This window comes from Anarrhichthys ocellatus, unplaced genomic scaffold (genome assembly GCF_004355925.1).
Source record: "Anarrhichthys ocellatus isolate YVR2014 unplaced genomic scaffold, GSC_Weel_1.0 scaffold11, whole genome shotgun sequence".
Taxonomy (NCBI): Eukaryota; Metazoa; Chordata; class Actinopteri; order Perciformes; family Anarhichadidae; genus Anarrhichthys; species Anarrhichthys ocellatus.
Genome location: NW_022280041.1, coordinates 4,218,599 through 4,228,554, shown reverse-complemented (window position 1 = coordinate 4,228,554; position 9,956 = coordinate 4,218,599). Strand labels below are relative to the sequence as shown.

Genomic DNA, 9,956 nt, shown 5'->3' with positions numbered 1-9,956 from the left:
ATATATATCTGACACACCGGACGTTAAAGTATGTGAATGTGCATGTTGCAGAACTACTTCCCCATGGTTCGGGCAGCCTATATTGAGGATGAGCTCGGCAGACTGGTGCTCGTCAGCGACAGAGCTCACGGTGTTTCCAGCCAAGCCGACGGACAATTAGAGGTACCAAAAGGCCCGCAACTCATATTTCTCATATGGTGTGTACTCGCACATACGTTAACGTCCGGTGTGTCAGGTCATGCTCCACCGCCGTCTTTGGAACAACGTGCCCTGGAACCTCGGCTACAACCTGACCCTCAACGACAGCTCGGTGGTGAGGCCCGCCCTGTGGATGCTGCTGGGCTCCATCGCTGTCACCTCCAAGCTCTACCAGAGGGAGGCAATAGAGCTGCAGCACAGACCTGTCATCATGCCCATTGACCAACCTCGTGAGTCATTTTTTTAGGGCTGCGTGGCATCAAGAATTTCGTTTTGGGTTGGGTTTTTTTTTTTAGCAGTTTTTCTCATGCACACTTAGAGAGATCCTGGAAGGAGAAGGAACCCAGAGAACGTTCTCCCGTGCGTTCGGTTCTCCTGCCGCCCAACCTCCACCTGCTCAGCCTCAGCATCCCCGGATGGAGCTACAGCTCTGATCACGATGTTCACCTCAGCCGCTTAAACTCAGGCAAATACTGGGGGGTTCTATTGTGAGGTTTTAAAGTCCTCTCTGATTTGTCTGGGGATTCACTTCTGAAACGTGTATTTAGTTTTGTTGTGTGATGTACATCTAGGTAAGGATTTGCACTCGGAGCCGGACTACGATCGGGTCCTGTTGAGAATCATGCATCTCTTTGAGGAGGGAGAAGACCCTGAGCTTTCAAAGCCAGTCACAATAAACTTGAAGGTGCAAGAAAAATACTTTCTCTGTATTAATGTCATATTATTGCAAGAGGAAAGCCTCGGATCATCTTTCTTCTTTTTCAGTGGTTATTGTCTGTGTGAGCAGGAAGTCCTGCAGGGCATAGGGGAAGTGAAAGAGCTGGAGGAGCGTTCTCTGACAGGAACCTGGGATATCACCTGTCTGCAGAGGTGGAAGTGGAAGACTGTAGATGACGAAAAAACATGTGAGAAAGACTTTAATATGTACACTCTATACAACATGAGTCTCCTCATCCCTTTACATACCTTGTTGTTTGTGTTTTCTTCGTCTCAGACAACAAAAGGTATCGTCGTGGCGGAGACCAGGCGTTCACTGTGACCATCTCGCCCAAAGAGATCAGGACCTTCTTCGTTCACTTTGCCTCCAGGAGCTTTTAGGGGGAACCGTCTTCTGTGAAGACAGCCGATCTTTACACATAAGATGATAATGTTTTTAAATATTTGATCTTTTGCTACACTGTTAATTATTACTTATTTTTGCACATTGTGTTCGTTCGTTGAAAAGCACTGATACGTTGTCGGCTGTTGACTCGCACTGAATAAAGTGATTATTTTTTGTCATGTTTGTCCAAATGTCTGACTTCACTGGCCAACCAACAACACGGTAAAGTTAGTCTGATATTGGAGATTTGTATTAAATTATAGATGAGAAATGTATACATGGTGTAGAATGGAATAAATACACAGAATTAAGTGTCAATAATTTTCATAATATCTCATGTATTGAATTCAACTATAAAAACCTATTGGTTGGTTTCACAGGGAGTTAAGTGCCACAAAATGTCAAACAATTTCTTTAAATACAGAGACCTAAGTATACTAATTATACTTTACTAGGCCACGCTAGTCTGACAACTGATGACTCTGGGGCCAAAAATACATTTTGGGATTTTGAATACCTTTGTATCTGAAAATACTGTCGACAGTATGTCATTGTATGTAAAAACCTTCAGAATATAGATGGGAATAAAACTGTAAAGTTGTGTCTATGTAAGTGCTACTCAAATGGAGATATCTACTGTAAAATTACATATATTTTGCAAGATGATACAGGAGAATAGGGTGGAAAAATAACTAAAATACATCATGAAACTTGAGAAATATTTCCTTAACTACAAGTTTCCTAAAATGTTAAGTTTAAATATGCAAATGAGGCATTATCTAACAACTTTTGTTGAATTTAGGAGAAATCTACAAACTTCAAATAAACACAGAAATGTGTATTTTGGATGCTTTCTTTCCACTAGTCTGAAAGAAGACAAATAGTCAAAATCCCAAATTGTTCAGTGATGAAAACAATGCCTGGTGCGTCTCCCCGCTATGTGATCACTGGTAACACTGCATTGCCTCAACAAAGTGAACCGTATCATCCTTGCTGCCAGATTGCAGCTTCAACCTGTAGTCCTCCAACATGGCCACTAGGGGCCTCACGACCCCATCACCAAACCGACTTCATGCTGAGACGGTGAACGTCGAGGAGGCAACACCCGTCTGTGTGACTGTGCGTAAGAAAGGCATCACCGGAGCAGCTAATATATGAATCATGTCCAACAACATGTAAGGTGTTAGAATATAACACGCCATGGTCGCCTGTGGAGGACACGACGTTTGCAATTTGGTACAAGATGAGCAGCGGCAGCGTGAGTTCGGTTTCCTTCATAACGTGCTCTTTTATCAGCTGCAGGCTTTTCATTATATTTGTCTGCCTGATGCATTATTAAACTGCATTGTGGCTATTGTGCATCGTCCAATCGGCCTATCGCGAGTCTTTATAGACGGTGGATGCTGCGAGGAGGCGCTGTTGCTAGGATACTAGACCGGGAAAAGGGTGCTGATGATGGGAGGATTGAGCTTTGGCGCTAATGTGTGTGTTGCCCTTTACGTCCTCTGTGTGTAAACAGAAACGAGAGAGGGAGCAGAGGAGGAAGCTGCAGCACTTCCTCAGTGACCTGGCTTTACTTGGATCATTACAGGTCAGTGCACGCTCACACAGAGATGAATAAATGCACAGTTAACTCTGTCGAACTGTTAAAACTACTAATAAACTATGAACTTATTTGTGTTGCAGGGCTTTAAATACTTCCAGCCTTGGCTGAGAGGGAAAGAGGAGTTGCTGCTGACAGTTGTTAATGAGGATCTGGTTAGTTTCTGGAGAAACAAACGCATGCATTTTAGTATTTATCATATTATCATCACCCCTCTTACCTGTCCTGTCCTGCAGGGTTGGCGCTCCCCAGGCTTTGTGGTCTCCAGAGCCTCATCCTCCTCCTCCAGCAGCAGCTGTAACAGCAGCGATGTCTCCCCCAGCAGCAGCTCCCCCAGCCTGGACAGCCGGAGCAGCTCTCCCCTGCCCGGGGAGCCTCCGGGCCCGCGAGACCCTCCGCCGTCGCGCACACACACCAAGACGCAGCCACAGACTGTCAGGTGATGAGAGTGTCTGAGGGGAAAAGAAACATGTCAGTGTGTTTAGTATTTGGGATGTTTTAGAAGCTTGAAATTGGGCAACAGGCTTATGTTGGCAGCATCTTGATGGACATCACCTCCAAAACAGAACAGTTAGACACCAACACACTGGTCTCTCTGTCCTCAGGGATCCCAGCAGTGAGGAGCATCTCCTCCCAGCCTCTCCCAGTGAAAGAGAGATAGCGGTGCCTGTGAGTGCTTCAGCAGGTCTTACATTTCCCCCTCAACGTCTTAACTCGCTCAGTCTCACGGCCTCCACTTTGTCCCCCAAAACAGGAGGTGAACTGCACTCTGTTTCTACTGGCCGGCTACGTCAAGTACGGGCGCCCCTACGCCTGGATACGCTCCAACCACGAGCGCCTGGTCAACATCGGAGGCACCGATTCGATGGTCAAGGACACGCCCATGAAACTCAAGTCCATCACAGACTGGCAGACGCGAGGTATGGAAACAATGCGAGGAATCCAAACACGAGAGGGCTTTTGTTTCGCTGCACAGATTCGATAATTGCGACATTTTTCCATGAGCTGAAATCAGACACAGATGTTTAACCTTCTTAGAGATTACCGTTTGGTGTGGGTTAGGTTTGTGGAAAAAGCTCCAGGCACTTTACTTTAGAAAGATTACTATACTCTGCTAGACTTTTACATACGATTACAATTTGAAGGAAAAAGCATTTAGGTCTTGTGTTTTCTGCTGTTGTGATTTTCAGGTATTCGAGTGTGGGACGTCATCAGCGAGCTGGTGTGTCTGTGCACCGTTCCCTCTCCCTCCAACCCCTTCGCCCTAGACATGCGCTACATCAAAAGCCTTCCCCTCCCCGACCGCTTCCTCGTCACGGGCGCGCTCCTGAACTTCCTGGACATGTACGTGGTTTACGGGAACCGGGACGAGTTGCACTACGACAAAGGTAGGAAACCTTGGAAAAGCCACAAGTACAGCAGATCGTTTGATTTAACAAAACACCATTGTTGAAGCCAGCAGGTGATGCTGTTTAGCTACATTAAAAAAAAAAAAAGGAATTACCAGGGATTTTTTTGACAATAGTTTTGTCCTTTCAGTGGTGGAGGAGGTGAAGCCTCTGAGGCGTCTGCACGTCCAGTCCCTGCTGGAGTTGCAGCGACACAGAGAGCGCTCCGGGGCGGCCGGCAGCCCCCCAGTGCAGGACTCTTCTTCAGAGGAGTGATTATAACTCTTCACATATGAGCCACATTCAGATGAGACATCATCTGTGCACTTTGACTGAATTCTATTGCAAATAGGGTCAAATGTGTGAAATATTTAGGCGATTTATTGTGCGTTTGCGGTGTGAAGTCGCTCTCGTTCTCTCGTGTTGCGTACACACTGAACAAACCGGTTTCTTTCAAGGCTACACAGTCCAGCTGCATGTGTGTCTTTATTACAGTTGGAAGGTAGTCACATGTACCAGAGTTGTTGGAAATGTGAAAACACTGGGAGAAATAACCCTGGGAAATGAGTCACATGACTGAGATTAAACATCCCAGGACCTCTCTGAATGTCTTGACCCAACACCCCCAAAACCCTTCAATCATGCCCCCCACCTCCCACACACTTAACGGCTTCAGGCCAAATATAACATTTTAAAACTTGAGCGTAACAGAATCATTCATCAGGGTCAAAGCTGCAGATTTTAAAGCCGGTTAAATATTTGTCCTCTCGAAAGTTACAGCGGTGAGAAAACAAACATGTACGGACAAAAAATGTTGTATAAAAAGTTTTATTTCTTAAAATACATATTTCATTAAATATGTACAATGACATAAAAACAGTACACCGATAAAATACACCTTGGAGCAGGCACTTCAACCCCCATTTTCTGAGAGCAGGGCTGTGCCGTTTGTAGCTGGAAAAGATACATCACGAGTACAAAATGTTAAAATGAACTGATAAAAACCTCGTGGCACATCAGTCAAAAACACCCGTTCTGTTAAAAAGAACAAGGCGACATCGCTAGCTTAGTTTTGGTCAGAAAACACAAAATGACACCACTATTCCTAAAGTCTCATCTGTAAACCATAAGACAGAAAGCACCATCATGTTACGCAATACGGCACACATCACTGCCGATAACCGTCGCGGCGTGAAAAGCACAGTGTAGCATCAACTGACGAGGCTGCTCAATATGCAAAAGTCATGGTTGGACATCTCTCAAAATCCCCCCCCCCCCTCCCCATTTGGAATGCAGGTGCATGGCCGAGCATTCCGCACAGAGGCGCCACATGGGAACACAGCGTTCCCAGTGTTCGGACACAAACCCGCAAGTCATGGCCGAGTGTGCTTTTCACCACATAAATGCAATTAATTCATCGCAGTGGACAGTCGGGATCTGTTTTTTTTGGGGGGGGGGGGGGGTTTGCAGGATGCTGCTGTGGTGCATACAGGGAGGATTTTGTTGACCGTGCAGGTTCTGCTCAGGTCTTTTTATGATGCAGGTGCTGCTTCTACTGGCTTCTTCAAAATGTAAGAAAAGATAAAACTGGATTTCTTGAGTAGGAATTCAACTGATGTGTTTAGATGTCATATTTTACAGAAAGTGCTCAACACTGACTAACTGCATAATGTGCATTACGGACTATAATGAACGTTTTGAATGACGTGCCTGCATTTTTCTGTCTGTATCTTGACATCGACATAATCATAAGGCCAAAACTCTCACAGCGATTCCAGAATAAAAGAGAAACATACCAGTGCCAAAGGGTTAAAAATAATAACAATAATAATAAAATGAAATCATCATGACCTGTCACAAATATCAGTTAAATAAAAATCCGCCTTAAAAAAATAAAAGCTGTCGTCATCTTTTTTGCCAGGTTTTGGTTGTCATCCGTGGATCATTTGGCCAACAGCTGCTATCCTTGTTTTAATCGTCTCTTTCCAACAGGAAAAACTCCTCCGCGGCTAAAGTGTCAAGTAGACTTAAAACAAACAAAGCAAACCAAAAATAAAAGAGAAGGAGCCACAGAAAGGAACCAGTCCCGTCCTCAAATGGCTTGGAACCAGTCACAAGTCCTCACATAGCCGTCGACGTGTGAACAAAGGCAGCCACCAACAGCGTTCTGTTCTACATTAGACGTGCTGCAAACCTTCAGGTCCATATGCTCACTGATTAAGGCAACATCCAGTCCTCATACATCCATATATGGACTTTCCCCATTTTCCAGAGCGTCAGTTTAACGTGGTCCCATGTTTGAAGGGTTAAAGCGGGGGTTCAGCTCCAGCTGTCAGAGGCAGACCCTCTCCTCGTGATGGCTCTGAGGGGGCTGCGAGACACCGAGCAGCTTCTCTTCTTCCAGCGAACTAGAAAAGAGAAAGACACATTGGGTGATGAGTCAGCTGCAAATGAAAAGTGAACGCTGGTGTTTAAAAGTTCATTGTGAATGGACAAGAGAGCCGTCACTGTTACGCCTCACCTTTTCCCAGACTGGCAGGCAGCGTGGAACTCTTAGCGATGGCGGGAGACTTCGACGACTCCTCCGCCCGCTTCCCCTTCACCTCTCCCGGCCGCAGCGTGGCCGGGACGTCCTGCTGCCAGTCGCTCAGCGCCCGCTGGAAGGAGTGCGCCAGGCAGGCCGTCATGTCCCGCGCCCGCTCCGCCCGGCTGCACCAGAACACCCGACACTGCAGCTGCTGCCCCTGGTGCTTGCAGATGTACAAGAAGACGTTGGGCCGGGTGGCGTCGGCGGCGCAGTACGCGATGTCCTGCAGGTACGTCTTGGTGAGCTGCCGGCCCGTGCTCAGCTCCTTGACCTCCACGTACCTCGGCCGCACCACCAGGGCGTGGTCTTTGCTCAGCTTCTTGCCGTTGGCGACGCCCTCCAGCAAGCGGCTGATGGCGTCCTGGGCCTGCTCTCGGTCTAGGGAGAAGATTTTCTCCATGCCCAGGTAGTGGACCTTGAAGAGAGGGTCACCGTGGGACAGAGACTCGGTGCGGTCGCGGCGAAAGCGGCGACGCAGCGCGGCTGGGGAGTTCTTAAGAGTCTGCATGAGGTGGAAAGTGCTGAGGGACATGGTGCACTTCAGGCTCTGTTTGGAGGGAGTTTTAGCCGAGGCGCTTCCGCCGGTGCTCAGCTGGTCCTCTTCAGACGCTGTCCCACTCGTCCACCTTTCTTCTATAAAGGGAGCGGAGTTGCATCCACTGCTTTTATCTGAAATGAGGGAGACAAAGACGGTGACGTTAGCAGATGAATGAATAATTGAGCGGGACAGATGCTAAAGCTTTGTTCACACTTGAATAAAGGGAACGGCGAGGGTGAATCCTTGGAATGGATTGTTTTGACACAGGTTTTTGTTTGGTATTAAGCGACTCTTCGGTTGTTACAGTTCTTGTACAAACTCACGCTTATGACTCTTTGAATACACATGCAGTCAGCACAACTTGTACTGCAGCATGGAAAAACAAAAAGGCCACCAAACAGGATCAGTCACCGATGTGACGCACGAGTGAGAAACATTCATTCACCACAGACAGCAGCCATTAAATATTGACTATGGCTCTGGGCTTTGTCCTCACAGCAGCGTGTCCCTTAAGAGACACAGTGATACACTGAGAAGATTAAATTGAGGGTTACTCACGCTGATAATCGCAGGTACAGAGCCCTCTCTAAACTCAAATGCACTGACATGAAGGTCTGTGTGACCTCACAAACTCAAGTGTTGTGCAACGTCCACATCTGGCCTCCCATTGTCTCCCATCCTACCGACCCACAGCGCTGCCTGCTCTCCATTGTGTTGAAACTTTATTTTTTCCCCCCTTTCTCTTTTCTTGGGCATTCTTTAAATGTCCCAGCTCCTCAGAAGTGAGTTTGCCGAGAGAACCACCGACTGTTCCCGAGATGGCGGTCATTGTTAATCAAACCCCCCCCCCCACCCCGTGCAGGAAACAGCTGTGCATCCACACCCCCCCACACACCCGAAAACAATATTTCTCCTACAAACAATGGCATGTTTTTGTGAGTGTGTCACAGCACAAGAGGAGATGCAAGTTGAGCTAGACCCTCGGCCGACCCTATGGCATGCACACATACAGTTACACGTGTGGGTTACAAACATGTACACAACTTTCACTTAACACACACACACACACGCACACACACACACGCACAGCTACATATTTGCATTAAACCAAGGCTACTGTACAATACTGACTTCCCCTGTCACAGGACACATGGCTAAGCTCATTAAATAAACAATGTAAACACATCTGAATAAATAACTCAACCCGTCATGTGCAAAGAGCTTTGGTATCCAAACAGTCCATCCTGTAGCAGCTATAGAAGGAAGTAACTTTGGAAGTGGACAGAATATTTCTGCTCGTTTTTAACTTAAAACATCAAATGAGAGATTCCTGCCCCAAACTTTATTCTAATATACAAATACAGCCTACAGACAAATGTCAACTAAGCAGTTCTGTTTAAGATCCATTCTTTATTTAATTAAGGATTCACCATACAAGCTAGAACTTGGATCAAACATTTGTTTGGTTCATCTCAACTAATAACTGATGAAGAAACAAACTATTCGGAAAAAAATACTTTTCTTTAATTTATGTTCCACTTCCTTGTATGCCGAATTTACCAACCCCGCCTAGTGATTACCTAAACAGCTAAATAAACATGCGGTGCCACGAATAGTCTCAGAAATAAGCGAGATAACTTTAAAATTGTCAGATTTTAGCGCGTGGTTCGGCGAGCCCCGGAGCGTCTCCTGCAATACTGTCAAAAAGCAGTAAAACATGTTGTGCGCATGTTAACAATATGACAGAAACAATGATTAAAGTAGCATAACAGTCGTTATATTGCTACTTAAATTATCCTTTGTACTTTTGTAACAATGTGTCTTACCTGACAGTTTCATGCAAACGATGTCCTCGTGCGTCTCAGGTGAACAGCAGAGTTCCGGGATGTTTGTTTTAAACACGCTGGTCAGGTGGAAGTCTGCTATCAATTAATTTAAGAATAAATCGATCAACCGCGCTTTCGGTATCGGGAAGAAACGAGAGCGAGAAGTTTGCCGACGGAGACAGTTCATGTGCAGGGTGGCTCATGCTCTCCTCTGCCTTGTAGCCGACGGTTATGAGTTGAGTGAATCAGAGCGCTCGCGGGACAAGCGTCTTAAAACCGCGTAGGCGCGAGCTCGTCACACGCGTGGACGAGCACTTGTGTCAGAGCAGCGAGGAGGTCTGAAGGGGGGGGGTGGAAGAGGTGATGATTTACAATAGAAGAGAGATTTACAACAATGGACAAACATGTTGTCTTTTACTGGCACTGGTGTTTTCTGCAGGATTTATGCCATACCTCGTTTATTTACATAATCACATGACAGTTTTTCCAGTGAATGTTACCTGCAGCAGGTTTAAGCTTCTCAACACATTTCCCACTGTGTGAGAGTATTATATGAGTATTATAAATGCTGGTTCTGCTCTCCGTGGAAGCAAATATGATGTTTACACTATTCAAACCCCGGACTCCATATTGTTTCTTTACATGGACATGTTCCAGATGGCTTGTGCAACATTTCGTACAAATTTCCCCAAAATATTCAGCCTGAGGTATTTG

The 9,956-nt window shown here is 46.2% G+C and overlaps 3 protein-coding genes across 4 annotated transcripts in view; 2 read left to right on the top strand and 1 right to left on the bottom strand.

Annotated features, from left to right (window-relative positions):
- man2b2 (mannosidase, alpha, class 2B, member 2) overlaps window positions 1-1,479 on the top strand; it is a 6,102-nt gene extending 4,623 nt beyond the window's left edge. Inside the window, exons 14-19 of one of the 2 annotated variants that reach the window (XM_031851547.1) lie at window positions 52-162; window positions 236-428; window positions 518-664; window positions 771-883; window positions 986-1,103; window positions 1,193-1,479. In XM_031851547.1, coding sequence (XP_031707407.1) covers window positions 52-162; window positions 236-428; window positions 518-664; window positions 771-883; window positions 986-1,103; window positions 1,193-1,296 — 786 coding nt within the window. In that variant the 3' untranslated portion in view covers window positions 1,297-1,479. Of the gene's footprint in view, window positions 1-51; window positions 163-235; window positions 429-517; window positions 665-770; window positions 884-963; window positions 1,104-1,192 lie in introns of those variants that run through there. The other variant, XM_031851548.1, reaches the window with a different exon arrangement.
- Window positions 1,480-2,359: 880 nt separating this feature from the next.
- On the top strand, window positions 2,360-6,184 carry LOC116385684 (uncharacterized). Its single transcript, XM_031851356.1, has 8 exons — window positions 2,360-2,558; window positions 2,820-2,891; window positions 2,987-3,058; window positions 3,140-3,342; window positions 3,509-3,572; window positions 3,658-3,823; window positions 4,094-4,291; window positions 4,443-6,184. The coding sequence occupies exons 1-8, from the start codon at window positions 2,544-2,546 to the stop codon at window positions 4,565-4,567; spliced, it is 915 nt and encodes a 304-aa protein (XP_031707216.1). The 5' UTR covers window positions 2,360-2,543; the 3' UTR covers window positions 4,568-6,184.
- LOC116385685 (uncharacterized) lies at window positions 5,104-9,507 on the bottom strand. The gene is made up of 3 exons (XM_031851357.1): window positions 9,243-9,507; window positions 6,813-7,547; window positions 5,104-6,699 (listed from the first exon to the last, which is right to left on the bottom strand). Exons 1-3 carry the CDS (start codon window positions 9,253-9,255, stop codon window positions 6,611-6,613), a joined length of 837 nt encoding a protein of 278 aa, XP_031707217.1. The 5' UTR covers window positions 9,256-9,507; the 3' UTR covers window positions 5,104-6,610.
- Window positions 9,508-9,956: the final 449 nt, after the last annotated feature.

Excerpts from the sequence above, each read along its gene's own strand:
- LOC116385684 (XM_031851356.1), top strand. Across the intron at positions 3,059-3,139 it reads CAGTTGTTAATGAGGATCTG|GGTTGGCGCTCCCCAGGCTT; the intron begins GTTAGTTTCTGG and ends CCTGTCCTGCAG. Across the intron at positions 3,343-3,508 it reads ACGCAGCCACAGACTGTCAG|GGATCCCAGCAGTGAGGAGC; the intron begins GTGATGAGAGTG and ends CTCTGTCCTCAG.
- LOC116385685 (XM_031851357.1), bottom strand. Across the intron at positions 6,700-6,812 it reads GCCTGCCAGTCTGGGAAAAG|TTCGCTGGAAGAAGAGAAGC; the intron begins GTGAGGCGTAAC and ends TCTCTTTTCTAG.